The sequence below is a fragment of the Natrix helvetica genome, assembly GCF_964273705.1.
Source record: "Natrix helvetica genome assembly, chromosome: 2".
NCBI lineage: Eukaryota > Metazoa > Chordata > Lepidosauria > Squamata > Natricidae > Natrix > Natrix helvetica.
The window spans coordinates 172,586,850-172,601,039 of NC_138552.1; the positions used below are offsets into that span (position 1 = coordinate 172,586,850).

At 43.1% G+C, this 14,190-nt stretch overlaps 1 protein-coding gene across 2 annotated transcripts; it reads right to left on the reverse strand.

Moving 5' to 3' along the window:
- Positions 1 to 305: 305 nt before the first annotated feature.
- On the reverse strand, positions 306 to 10,210 carry TENT5A (terminal nucleotidyltransferase 5A). Of its 2 annotated transcripts, none has more exons than XM_081944645.1 (3): positions 9,814 to 10,210; positions 6,715 to 7,301; positions 306 to 5,419 (listed from the first exon to the last, which is right to left on the reverse strand). In XM_081944645.1, the coding sequence occupies exons 2-3, from the start codon at positions 7,174 to 7,176 to the stop codon at positions 4,640 to 4,642; spliced, it is 1,242 nt and encodes a 413-aa protein (XP_081800771.1). In that variant the 5' UTR covers positions 7,177 to 7,301; positions 9,814 to 10,210; the 3' UTR covers positions 306 to 4,639. The 2 variants fall into 2 exon arrangements, with proteins under 2 accessions (XP_081800771.1, XP_081800770.1); XM_081944644.1 differs by lacking the exon at positions 9,814 to 10,210 and adding an exon at positions 7,746 to 7,928.
- Between the last annotated feature and the right edge of the window lie 3,980 nt (positions 10,211 to 14,190).

Genomic DNA, 14,190 nt, shown 5'->3' on the forward strand with positions numbered 1-14,190 from the left:
AAGTCATGCTGGAAGAAAGCCAGTGCTTTTTCCCATTCTGCATAGCATCTATAATGGCATTTTCCAGTAAGCCAGAGTACTCTTAAGGCAGGGATGTCCAAACTTGGGAACTTTAAGACTTGTGGACTTCAACTCCCAGAATTCTGGGAGTTGAAGTCCACAAGTCTTAAAGTTCCCAAGTTTGGACACCCCTGTCTTAAGGCCATGCAATAAAAGTAAAAACCCTTTTTGGACAATTCAACAGCAGAACTCAACGGACAATGGCTTTCAGAACACTTTTTGACACTGGAAAGATCAGACACAGATAAATAGAAAAAATAACATTTTTATTTACAAATATTCCAAATATTGGATGTTGTAAACAAAATTCACAATCTGTTTCCTCTAGCCCAGAAGCAAATGCTTTTCTTACTTAAAAAGGGTCTGTTTTCCAGCCTTTACGTGGTTCAACCTCCAACCGAACCCAGAGTCAACAAATTCCCATAGCAGGAGCAGTCAAAGGAACAGCTGGATGCAACAGGATGCTTTGCTGAAGACTACAAGTTCGGAATTCTGCAGAATTTGGGAGAATGAAATTGACCATACTTCCCATAGACTTCAAGGGCTTGCAGTGCCATGTACAGCGCATTGTAGAATGCGTAGACTTTCCAAGGTTTGAGTAGTTGTAATCATAGCAAACAGCAAAACGTATACATTGACTTTGGATTTTTGTCCATTGCAATGGAAACTGGAAAGACATCCGAAAACAAATTAAACAAAACAAAAAGAAAAAAAGAGAAAAAAGTGCTGAATATGTCATTAGATATATTTCCTTCTCTGTCTCTTTTCCTTTACACAATTTTAAACTCCACAAACTATTTAAAGCTTTCTCTGAATGAATAAGAGCCTTCAATAATATAACTTGCATATAAAGCATTTTAAAATAGGCATTTATAAGGTGTGCATGAAACTTTGTGCAATACCTAGCAGCAAGTAAGTTTTAAAGCCTTTAAATAAAATGAGTTATGAAAACAATAATCCTGCTGGCATTTTTTATTGTCTCTTATTTTTTGCTTCTTTCCTTTCAAATAATTTGTTTCATGTATGCATGTTGCAGATTATATACAGTACAATTTCACTGAACAACTTGGGACTTGAAAATAACACTTCCAATCATTTGATATCCACACAACAGATATGGGCAAATGAGATTTTCAAAATATTCACTATTAAAATTATTCTTTTAAAATTGAATAGAATACAAAACCTTACGTTCTTCTTTTCTCTTTCCAGCCACTGTCAAATTAGAACAAATCACTCAGAGATAATTCACTGGAACCCCAATCAATTTAGCTATACACGAGATGCCTTGTATTAAAAACACTGCAACAACTTTTAAAATCTACTGAAAAAAATAGTACAGGACCTACGAAGCATTTTCTCCTCAAACTATTAATACATCAAAATTGAAAAAGGAAGGTGGATATTGCCAAACCCTAAAAAGAGCTAAATATGCGCCCATAAAAAACTACGGCAAATGGTTTTGAAAATACAGGTTTTAGGTTGTTTGACTAGCAGTCAGTAGCATCAGACACTTTCTACTAAAAAAAAAAAAACCCAACCAATTACAATTCCCCCACACCCCCAAGTATAAATGTGTGGACGTGTCTGTAGACTAATGAAAAGTACTGAGTCTTTGAAGTAGAGGAGGGGAAAAATAATTGCCAGGATTTGACCACATCCATTTGCTATAAAGAGCAACTAAACTCTTAACTATGGAATGTGGTACAGAGTGTGGGCTGGAGGACCTATATTGTCTGGACTAATAAGGATTTTTTTTAAAAAAAAAAAATGGAAAAACTACTCCAAAGGAAAATATGCTATATACTATCGGCATTTTATAGCTGAGGTCCTGCCAGTGATCCCAAACCCTTGCTAGAGTGGATGTGACTCATTTCTTTGCAGCAAACTATCTGCAGTAAGGAAAAGATAAAACCACATTACCAGCTGATCCCATTTCCCCAGCCTTCAGCTCAGTTTCCATCAGGAACAAACTTGTACAGTTGCAGCAGGCTTTCCTGACCTGTCTGTCCCCCTCACTCCTACCCTAGATTGGATTCATTCATTATTCTGTTCTGGATGGTCACGAGAATAAAGACGGAGAATAATGAAATGTCTGGGGTGTGTGATTTTTTTTTAACTAAATACAAATTTTTACCTCTCTTTTCATTCACTACCGATGAGACTGGCTTAACATTGGTTTATAACTAAGCAGTAATTGAAATAAGTTTTTTAAAAAAAGTCACACCTATCAGGCATCAGAAGGAGCAAAGGCAAGCATAGTGCTTTCAAGACAGAACAAATAATGGTCTCCCCACAGGATCCACTGAGGGGACGAACTTTTGAGTACTGTAAACACATGGGGAATCCTATTTAACACAAAATTATTGTAGATATGAGAAAATCTTTCATAATTTAAAAGCTGGTAGAGGAAATAAGATTGCAAGTAGCTTTACAGGGGCCAAGGACAGATTAGCAATTTACTAATCCTTACATTATAAATATTTCATCTTGTTTTATCATTGACAGGGATGTATCTAAATAATATTTGATTCTACAGGCGTTGGTGGCCTTCCTCCATCTGGACTAGAAATGTCAGATCATTAAAATGGGGGAAAGCAGACAAGCCAGGCTCTAGCACAATTCATAAAGCATCCGAGCCTTAAATCCAAACATAAGTTCCTTAGTTAATTAAGATCTCTTAACTCTGTATTTGACCGTTACAGTTAGATTTCATTTCCTTTAAAAACCAGCGGCTGGAGGAAAAGAAAAACAAGCAGTCAGGACTCTTCTGTATGATAATCAACACAAAGGGGATGGAAGAACATGCAGCAAGTTGATTCTTTGGGAAAGCAAAAACGATTCCTTTTAAATAAGACACAATATTAAGCTGCAAAATAGAGTGTGGCAATCAAATCGAAGATGTTTGATAGTGTATGTATGTGTGGAAAGACACATACATGCACACAAGTGTGCAACACAAAGGGTTCATTTCACATTTGCTAAGATAGTGGTTGTGGAATGCACAGTGCATTCTGCTTGCTTTTCAAAAGAAATATTAATCATAAGTATTTAAATTACCAAGCAAAACAGTATCTGGGGATTAGGGGAGCCACCTGTTTGAGCCCCATTCCAGTTGGTGTCTTACTCCACCACAGAAATATGTAGGAATTTCTAAGCTGAACATTAAAACCACATTATATTAAGGTACAAATAGTTAAGAGGTTTTGTCCAATTAGGTGACTCACAAATAAGCCAATTAATTACTTTTGCCATTGGATTCCTATTTTATATAGGAATAATTTGTGTATCTAGATTTTTCAGGAATCTCTGCAAAGTGCCTCACAATGATTATATCCTCTTGCAGACTGGAACACGCATACTATAGCTCATTTAAAACATTCCTTAACATTTGCTACATTTCCCTACCATGTTAAAAACATGTGAATATATACATATAACATGTTACACACACACACTCACAAAACAATAAACATACACATACATTGTGTACCAAAGATTGCAGAACACCAACAATATAACCTTTATATAGGTATTTGCGAAGAACACAAATAGGAACATCCTCCACCATTTATTCACAAGCTTATTTTTTTTAAAGTTTCTTGTGTCCCTGATTAAAAACAATAAAATGCAAGATTAAACCACAAAACTATATTTTTTTTCCTCACTTCAAATTTTCTGAAGACATCAGGCACTTTTGTTTAAAATTTGCGTATACAAATATATATTTATATTTCATAATCTAACATATCCCGTCTTTACTAGGAGAATTTATCTTTGGTCCTAAAGCATATGAAGCTTGTTGCAGCTGGTTTTCTTGCTTTTCCCATTTTTTAAAAAAATGTGAAGCATGCACACAGCTGGAAATAATGAAATTTGCCATAATCCTTCCCACCCCCACCCTTCTTTCAGCCTCCATCTCTTTTTTTTTTTTTTTTTTTTGAGCAAGCAATTTCTCTTAAAGCATTCTATTCAAGCAAGGTATACATTCTGTGGCAACTTGCTGGGAAGCATAATTAATGCATGCTCCAAGGAGAGAATTCCAAAATACACCTTATTCCAATGTATCTGTATATTTTTGCATCTAACTTTTAATTCCTGAAAGCATATTTAGCTTTTTTTTGTTTTGTTTTGTTTTCCTTCTTCTTCTTCTTAGGTTCCTTGTTCATTTCAATGTTCAGATTCCATTTTTAAAAATAATAATGATAATGATAATAATCAAGGCGGGCTTCCCAACTTCTGCTCTGCCATAGCTATGGGAGCAAGCAGTGCCAACCCATATTGTCATCAACCATTTCTCCTAGGTTTATTTCAAGGCGATCTAGTTGCTCTTCAAGACAGGTTGCATACTTTGGGGTGGAATCCAATAGCTTTTGGTTCTTTTCTAATATCGTGCTCACTTAGAGCGCAAGAGAGAAGAACCAGAAGAATTTTCCTCCAGCAAAAAAAAAAAAAAAAAGGTAGAGCAAACCATGTTGCACTTCCCACTTTTAAAAGAGGAGAGCCACCCTCTTCCCCCTTTATTTGCTTCCCCAAGTCTCTTAAAACCGGTTAGTTCCCCCAAGTCTATCAAAACCGGTTAGTTACAGGGCAACCAAGTAGAATAAGTGTGCTGCTGGCAGGGGAACATGGGCTGAACCTGAGCAATATAGTAATTGCTGAAGTTAGCATCAGCTACGTAAGGGGCTGGCTGGTAGTAGCAAGTGACATTGGCCACGTTGGGGATGATATTTTGCTCAGCCAGCACCCGGATGGCCAGCATGGTGATAAGATTTAACGTCTGTCGCCTCTCGTGTCCCATCAGGCACACTGTGCTCTCATTCACCACCCCATGAAGGGTCATGAGATAGTCGTACTTGCGGTCCTCGAGTCCCACAAAGTGGTTCTGCAAGTAGGACTCCAGCTTGCGCTGCTGTTCTCCAATGTCTGAGAAATCAATAAAAAACCTTGAGCACATATATCTCTGGAGGGACTTAATCTCAGATTCGGAGGCAGCCCTGAAGCCTCTTACTAGGAGGTTGCAGTATTTAAGGAGGCCACCTCCCCTGATCTCTTCTGGATTTCTAGTTGCGATCGTCTTGTTACAAAGGTGGTCAAAGGCTTCTTGGAAATCCCCATAGACGCTCTCCCCAATTATAGTCGGGTGAAAAGTTTCGGTCATTGGATTCTCAGAACATTCATAAAAAAGGAGGAGAGAGTCTAGCTTGATCTGAAAAGAATCTACGCTGAACTCAAACTGCCTCCTCAGAGAGTCCACAAATTTCAGCTCCACATTTTTGCCACTGTTGTTGGATAATGAGATGAGGCTCCATCGGTCTGAATCGTTGCAGACTTTCACCATTTTCTGTACGTAGGCTTCCTGCAATTTGAAACAAATAACCCCCACCACAAAAAATAAAAAATAAAAAATAAAAAAGGAGAAGAAGAGAAGAAAAGGTCAGGAAACCAGTAGCAGCACTTCCTCTTTAGAGTTTTCATTTGCATTTTGATCCCAACTTTACCCTGTCATCCCCAGAGCTCAGGCATAAGGAAGAGACAATGTGGATAGATTTAGTATGCGCTCTGCAGACAGGTCGTGGTTAAAGACAGTAGGGGGAGGGGTGGAGAGATTCATGCCATGATAAATGCACAAAAGGGATGTTCTGTGTAAGGGTTTTATTTTGTCTTTTCCTTCAAAGATGTAATAAAAATGCATACAAAATAACAGCAGTAGAATTACTTTAGAAAATTGCAGTGTAATTATGGCAAAAATGAAAGGGATCATACGCTAGTTCTGGTTTTTTACATCTTCAGAATATTTTAAAAAAATATTTTACCTTTTGGAGAAACTGGAAAATTTCTAAATAAAATTTAAGCTTATGCGCTGCCCTCCAAACCAAGATAATTCCTGCAGAGTAATAACTTAAAGGTTTTGGATGATTACAAACTTCTGTGAAAAGGCCATTTGGCTTCAGTGAACTTTTTGATTGTTGCAAAAAATAATTAAGCTTAATGTAGTGCCAGTGAGTGAGCACTTCTTCCAAGAATAGAATAGAATAGAATAGAATTCTTTATTGCCAAGTGTGATTGGACACACAAGGAATTCCTCTCCAGTGTATAAGCTCACAATGTACATACAAGCAACAAGTGATAAATCATGATCATAAGAGACTAGGCTCTCAAAATCCTTAACTAAATCCAAGCCTGATGTTTCTACAGCCCTGGGGGGGAATGAGTTTAGCCTCTCTATTCCATCTAAAGGGCAGGAAAATGAAGGAGCACTGTTTCCCCCTAGCGGGCCCATCCACAACTCAAGGAAGAAAACAAATAACTGTAATTAAAACAATTTAGCCCACAGGAAAAAACCAGGAGCCTCTAAAGAAACTCAAATACTTTGGTTTAATTCAGCTATAGATCAGGGCTATAATTAAAGCGTGAGGCTCTCCCTGCTCTTCCAAAAGCAAAGGAGAAGTAATAGTTGGAGGAAGCCAATTAAAAGATGGTGCTGGCAATAAGCATAGAAGGGAGAGAGAGAATTGATGTATCTAATCCTCAGAGAGCTGTCATCGGCATTTCCCAATGCAAACTTGATGCGTCTCTTATTCTAGGCGTGCACCGTCTGTCTGTCTAAAGCAGCCACCTGCTGGGACGGAGAGCGCATTCCCTTTAATTTACCTTCAGGGTGAGCGGCGTGATCTTCTCCTTGTTAACCCCGTCCGGCAAGAAATCCAAGAGGCAATCCAGGACCACGTCTTTGACTCTCTGGAACTCCGCCTCGCCTTTCAAATCGGCGCAGAAGATGAGGTCCAAGTCCTTGTAGCCCAGGCCGCTGTCCTGGTGCAAGACGTGGCTGGCCGCCGAGCCGTTGAGCCTCACATCGCGCACGCCGATGCCTTGCTCCTCCAGGCGGCTCCTCACCACTTTCACGATCTGTCGCGGCTGCATTTCCAGAGTGGGGAAATTGCCCCGGCCGTGAATCGGGATGGTTTCACTCAGGATACGATCCAAGCGTTGCACTTGCTCCCAAGTCAGCACATTGCAGCGGCTGTTCTCGCAACTGTCCCTGCAGGGCTCCGGAGGGACCTCGCTCGAGCTGCTGGTGCTGCCGCCGCTAAGGCCGTTTTCGTCGTCTGCCATGGTCCAGCTTAATTTATAGGATGGTGCGGAGACGATGTGCGTGTGGAGGGGAGTTCAAACGACACAGGCAGAACTAATGAACAAAGGCACTGTTTTCCTTTTCAAGGCGCTTTCTTCCTTCGCTCCTAGCGGGTGGGAGGGTGGGTGGGAGGGAGGGAGGGGTGAAAGAAATGCAAAAGCAAACTGAATTAAAGCTGCGACCCTCAAGCCTGGAGGATCGCAGTCGCTTTTCTCCGCCCCCTCCTATTCATCGAGCTCCCTCGAGTTTTCAAAGCAAACGAAGCGAAGACCTCCGCCGCCTCCACCACCCCCAGCTTGGACTTGACCAGGGGCACAAATATTTTAATCACCACCACCACCCAACTCATCCACCGGTATACACAGCCGGGCTTTCTCTCCACCACCTGCCAGGAGTGTGTGTGTGTGTGTGTGCGCGCGTGTGCGTGTGCGTGTACGTGACCGAGCCGCCTCGCTAAGGGACAGGCGTGGAAGAAGCACTGAAGGGCTGGCGAGAGAGGAGAGAGAGAGAGGGAAGGGAGAGACAGACAGAGAGACGAATGTCCACCTACGCGCAGTTGTGGAGGAGCAGCCCGGTTTGGAGTTATTTATGGAGTCATGTCCCGTGGCCCGCGGTGGATCCGCCAGCTAGCCCGATTCGCTCTTCTCCAGAGAGCTGCTCCCGATCGCCCTTCCGCCTCTAGGCTATTTGCTAGTTCTGGTCGGAAAACGTTCCCAAGTACTTTTTTATATGGGCTTTTTTTTTTCCCCTGGCTCTTCCGGGTCCGAATCACTCTCCGCTCCCCACGCCCCTCTCATCTGCATATTAAGGCTTCTTCTCTCGCTTTCCGACACGCCCCTTTCTCTGCTTAAACAGCTGCTTTTCGCAGAGCTTTTCCGAAAGTTCCTTCCTCCGCCGCCCCCTCCTATAAAAGCTGTCCCCAGTGCAAGGGGAGGAAAGGTGAAAGTCCGAATAGGGGGAGATTCTGCTGGAACTTCCTGGAAGCAGCTGGTCGGAAAATCTGCCAGCGATGGGGGCCGGGGATGGGTGGGGGCGGTGGGAGCTCTTAAAGAGGCCCCGATCTTTAGTCGCCAACCAGGGACCCTCGAATAAGGGTGGTCCTCAGAGCCAGCAGCCGAAGCCTGCGAACATTCTCGGGCTCTTCCTGCGGAGAGCGTGCGTTGCAATAGCGCGGAGCTGCTGTACAACGGAACAGCCAGTCTCGCGGGGGTGGAGGAATGATACTAAGCCCTTCTGAACCCTAGTTTATGCGGTAATTACTAAAGTTAGCCTCTGCATCTGAGGTTGGCCGATCGGAGCAGCGAGGGAACATTGGCTAGCGGTTGCATACGGGGACGGCTGCCTCTTCCCATGCAAACACCACCCCCTCCTGTTAATTTCATTATTGATTTACTTGTCAAATGTGTTCGCCCACCCGTCTCGCGGTATAAAGCCTTGGTTCAGAGCGACTGACAAGTAACGTAAGGGAAAGAATGAATCAGAGGCTAAACGACACGCTGGGGCATTTTTCTCAGGTAGAAACCAAGTGTAAAATTCTCAGTTCGTAGGAAAAAAAGGGGACTGAAAAAAAAAGGAAAGGGGGGGGGGATACTGAGCTCTCGGTCATTGCGCACTTGCTACTTTGCGCTGTACTGTCGGGAACGTTTGAGAAAAAAACCCAGATCTACCGACATCAGCTAAACAAATAGGTAACACAAGAATGGGGAAAGGGAGGATTTTTCAGCACCACTATAGGCATCTCTCCCCCCCCCTCTCTCTCCCGTGCCCCCCCTTCTCTCCACAACTGAAGCAAGGGACAAGTTGGGCTACAGAACTCAAGGAATGCACGAGGTCTCTAATTTGTGATAGATGCGGATATTCACGGCCATCCAACTCCAAATCGGATTCGGGTGGGCACCCTGATGGTTAACTGGCAAGAAAAGGACGGGGGTGGAGTGGTATGCAAAGGCGTCTCAGGACAGGCCTCTAGCGACGCAGGGAATAATTAGATCGTAATCCTGACGACAGAAATGTCTGGTATGGAGCTAAACATAAAAACAATTGGAGGGAAGTTGGCCGAAATGTTTTGATTACTTATTTCCTTTTTAAAAGAGTTGCTGCAGGCGGTAGAAAAAGCCATATACTATTTACTGGACCGATCTTTCAAGTCGGCCGGCAAAGTCTATTAGACAAACCGCTGGCGCATCTTCTCACAGAGAAATAATAACCCCAATTAAAAAACAGTCGCTTCGGTCACTTTGTTGCCCTCCGCATTTATTTTCCGAAAGGTAACCTTCCTACCCACCCCGGTTTAACAAGTTCGTAGGCAGGACTGCGCGCCCAACAGCAAACGAGGCGAAGAACTAAGCGACCCCACTGTATTCAAGTAGGTCACGTAGTTTAAAAAGCGTTTGCGTGATGCAAATAAACGGCGCAGAATACAGAGTATTAGGCAAAAGTTGTCTACCTTAATAGCAACGGTTACCTTTTATTAAAGGATTTTTTTTATTTTACAAATGCCATAATTAATCTAATTTATTAAGCATTAAGTTTACTTTTTTTAAAAAGTTCCCAACTGGCTAATGCATGCAGGGGAGGGGGTGGTGGTCTGGGGAGAGAATAAAATACAGATAACTCACTTTCTTTCTCCGCTATGTCAAATCTCCAGTACGGAATCATGCAATGGCCTGAGTATTAAAAGAGTTAAAGCGCGGTAATCGAAGGATTCTACCTGCGCAAATCCAAATCCTCTTTCAATGTTGCTACGCAGGACTTGAAAGGCATGGCAAGAGAGCCAAGGTACGTGGCCGAGGCGCTGTGCACAGATGCAAAGGTGTCCGTCACGCTTCCTAAGAAAAGATGAAGGAGATCACGGCCGATAAAAAGAGGAGGGGGAGAGGTCAACCCCCCATTGGAAGAGCAGTAATAGGAGGGGGGTTGCAACGTCACGGGTCCTGACGTTCCAGCAACAGCTGTAGGGCGATTCCAAAGACCTGTGATGTGAGAAGAACTTCGCCAATCAGCGCCTCCTTAGCCGCGATCCTTTATTTTCCTGCCTTCAGGCTCCCGAAGCGTCGAGCCAATTGGAAAGCTGCTCGGGCGATCGTAGTCTGCCAGATCTGTGAATGAGCTGTGCGCGCGGAGGCGGGGGAGGGACCTGACAGCCTGCCCACGCGGCCACAAACAAGGGGTGATGCTTTCGCGAAGCTGAAAGCTTCCGCAGTTGGAGCCTTCCGAGGCGGAGATCAAGGAAGGATGGGAAAGGCCTTTTCGGGTGCTTTCTTTTCCCGAGAGTCCCGAATTTCTGGATTGGGGTGGAAGGATCGCTGTCGGCCAGGCAGACCGATCCGTCCTTCTAAAGCAGGGGTGTCTGACTTGGTTTTTTCGCCGTAGGGTGCAATGGCGCGTCGCCGGGTTAAGAGGCGCTGCCTGTGACGTCTCACTAGGTTCAGGACTCGGTGGGCCAAGTGCTCTCGGCGGTTTATGAAGTGCAGAGATTGTGCAATAAATAAATATAAATAATACATATCGATCTTTGACGGGGGTTCAAAATCAGCCTTGGCCCCCTGCGCAGCTGCAAAAAGACAACCGGGGGAGGGGGGGTTGACGGCAGAATTGTTGCTCACTGGGCAAAAGATTTGCAGGCTCCTAATCGCCTTCCAGTGGGCTTTCACACATTCCTGAACTCCGCTTCAGCACAGAAATAATGTCGGTTTGGATCCGAGTCGTGTTACGTGCCATACACGGAGAAATGGAAAGCGGTGGTTAAACCAAGGGGCCGGGTCTGTTGCCCGCATCGTGTTAAGCCGCGGTTGCTTAATCGCATCGCATTCAGGCGATAAGCAACGGGGTAAAAGCTGTCGAAATATGAATTTCCTTTGGTTAAAAATAAAAAATAACACGAATGGCGTTCCAGTCGTTTTTACTACTTGGCACCGGAGGCACGCAGCACCCGCCTTAACATCCTTCGGGCGCCTCAAGCCACACGGATTGCTCTTTTTGGCAATTTTCTGCTTCCGCATACCTGCTGACACCACTAGGCTTGCCAGCCCAATCCAAAAGGGGAGGTTTTCCCCCCTTCCCTCCCACCCCCTTCCAGCGTTACATAAAAGCGAAGGTTTGTGCGCCCCACGTCCTCCCGCCTTAGTTTTTACTAGCAGTTTTGTAAAAAAAAAAAAAAAAATTTTAAAATTCGTTATCCAGAAGTTTTGGTACATTGATATGGTACATTGATTGGTACATCGACCATGTCCCGCTGCTCGTGTTCAACTCCCCGCGCTTTCCAAGATAAAAAGAGCCCGTTTCCTCCTTAAATCACCGCCTTGAAAGCGTCGTAGAAAATGATAAAGGCAATCGGGCACCTTCGGCAACGGCCGCCACACTCTCCCCCCCCCCTCGTCCCAACGGGGATTTAGGAACTTCGTATTTGGGGGGGGGGGAGCGGCAACTCCCGCTTCCTTCCTTTCCCCCTCCGCCATTGGAAATGGTTTAGTTCTTCCAAGAGCCAGACTCGGGGTAGCGCCTTTAAGGTAGAACTGAGGACTACCTCAGGGAGGGCTAGTGGCTTCTAACAGTCCCTTTCCAAGCTAAGGGAATTTCTCCCAGAGAAGTCGAGCTAGCCTGCTGAAGTACAACCAAGGATCTGCCAACCCTCAAAGGCGGGTTGAAATTGCCGGGTTTCTCAACTCCGTCTCCCGATCCGATTGCGGGAAAGGAAAGTGGCTCGTGCGCCCCTGTCGGCAATACCGCGCGCAGGAGAGTGGCACGCGCTGCGCTCGTCCCGTCCCCCCCCCCCCAACATTGATTGGCTCCTGCCTATGTGCGCCGCTTAGGTGCAGGTTATGTGGCAATGCTGCCCCCTGCCGGCGAAGAGGCCAAATGCAATTTAGGCTCGGCCTTCGTCTGCCGAGGGAGCTTTGGAGGGGGGGGGGGATGGATGTTCCCTTAGGTTTCAAGGCTGGTTTTTTTACTGCTCAAAAAGCACCTCTGAGGGACACCGAATCCTTGACAAATAATTAAACTCTTCGGCGATGTTATCTTTTATTTTTCAACTCATCTCAATGAAGAAAAACCTCTTCAGAAAAAGACAACCTATGGGGAAGGTGCTTTTCAAGAGGCAACTAGACTATTTTGTTTTTCTTTGAAGAGGTTTCCCCTTCTCATCCAAGAAGCTGAAGAAGCTTCTTGGATGAGAAGGGGAAACCTCTTCAAAGAAAAAAACAGAAAGTCCAGCTGCCTCTTGAGAAAGCACCTTTGGGACAAACAACTATCACCTCGATGAGTGAAAATCTCCATAAACCTATGGGGAAAAATGCAGAGCACTCCATCAAAAAAATTAATAATAATAAAGTGACATTCCATTACAATGCTCTGAATTTTGTCACAGCAAGACCATTTCATTAATCAAAAATGGAATTGTGGCCTAGAAATTAGTTTACTTGAGAATAAGCAATCTTACAAGTAAACGGGGTAGCTGAGAAAAATGATCAAAATCTATAAAAGGCCTTAGTATTTTCTTTGAAGACCCTTCAAAACCACTGCCAACATGTGGACTTCAATGCCCAGAATTCCTCAGCTGAAGTCCACAAATCTTAAAAGTTGCCAAGGTTGGAGACCCCTGACTACAGAATTGTGCAAATCACATATTAGTTTCTTTATGTCACTGTGGTACCAAACCAGAGATCAGTTGACTTTGGACCACTAATCATCACACTGTGCTTCAAAGGAGGTGTTTTCTCATGGAATATGGATGGAAGTTTCTCAAATCCACTTTTATGTTGCCTCTCAATTCTGTATTGTAAAGATAAGAAATGATCATGTCATGCGTTGGAAGCATCACCACAGTCTGTAAATAATAAAGTTTATATTGTCCTGGAGCTGTTTTGTTACCAAAATATTTATCCAAGAGTGTGGGGAAATTGTGGTCTTTGGTTGCTGAACTACAGCTCCATGCAGTCACGCCATGACCAATGCTAAAAGCTGTAGTTCAGCAACATCTACACAACCACAGGTTCCCTTTCCTTAGCGAAGGGACAGCTCCTCACTCTTCCTCAGATATATTTACATAGAAATTTTCAATTTCCCCATTAAGTCACAAATTACAATAATATTCATATGTCCACAACTACAATCATGAATCTCCATTGTTGTTGTCTAAGAGAATGAAACTGATGCTTCTGTAAGTACTATAAAACTGCTACTTAAATCCAAGACCAAAGATTACATTAAAAATAAAAATGATTGTCTGTTGCACTGTTGTTCTGTAGAAACATAGATTCAGGGCACCACTCTATAGTCATTTTTTAAAGTTTTAGTTAGCTGCAATTTAGCCTCCATGAATCCTAACACATTATGGCTTTAAGAACTCTTCCTCTGTAGTAAACGAAAGGAGGAAGTCTATCATATTAACCAAAAACGTTTAAACTTTTGTAATAGTTTGATTCAGTTTGAAACAAATTAAAATTGATCATTTAGAAAAACACAGCAAGCTTGAATTCTGAAAGGTTAGATAGTTTGCTTTTGGGCAGATGTACATGAGATTACATCGCATCTGGGCTGATATATTGTGGAACGTATTCTTTAATTCTCTCAGAATTAAAAGATTTAGACTTCAGGCCTCCAGCAAAATATCTGCTATGTGGCCTGCCATATTTAAGTTAAATATGGATTATGGAATTAAACCTAGCTCTTAGGTTTGTACTAAAACCTAAACTAATCACAGGGGATGGGTTTTAGATAAAAACACTAGACAAAAGTATCTTATACAAATATAGCTATTGTTAAAACATTTTTAGCGTTTACAGAGAACCTAGGCAAGAAATTGGTTATCAGAAATAAGACATAGAATGTATGTTAAATTATAACTAAATATTGATGAAATTTTGTTCAGGGCTCCCCTAATCTCTTTAGTCCAAGATGATGCTTGGACTAAAAGACCAATGAAATACAGTGTTAAATTAGCACACAGTAATAAACTATATATGATTGCACAAGTTGCTTGTTATTTACATAAAGTC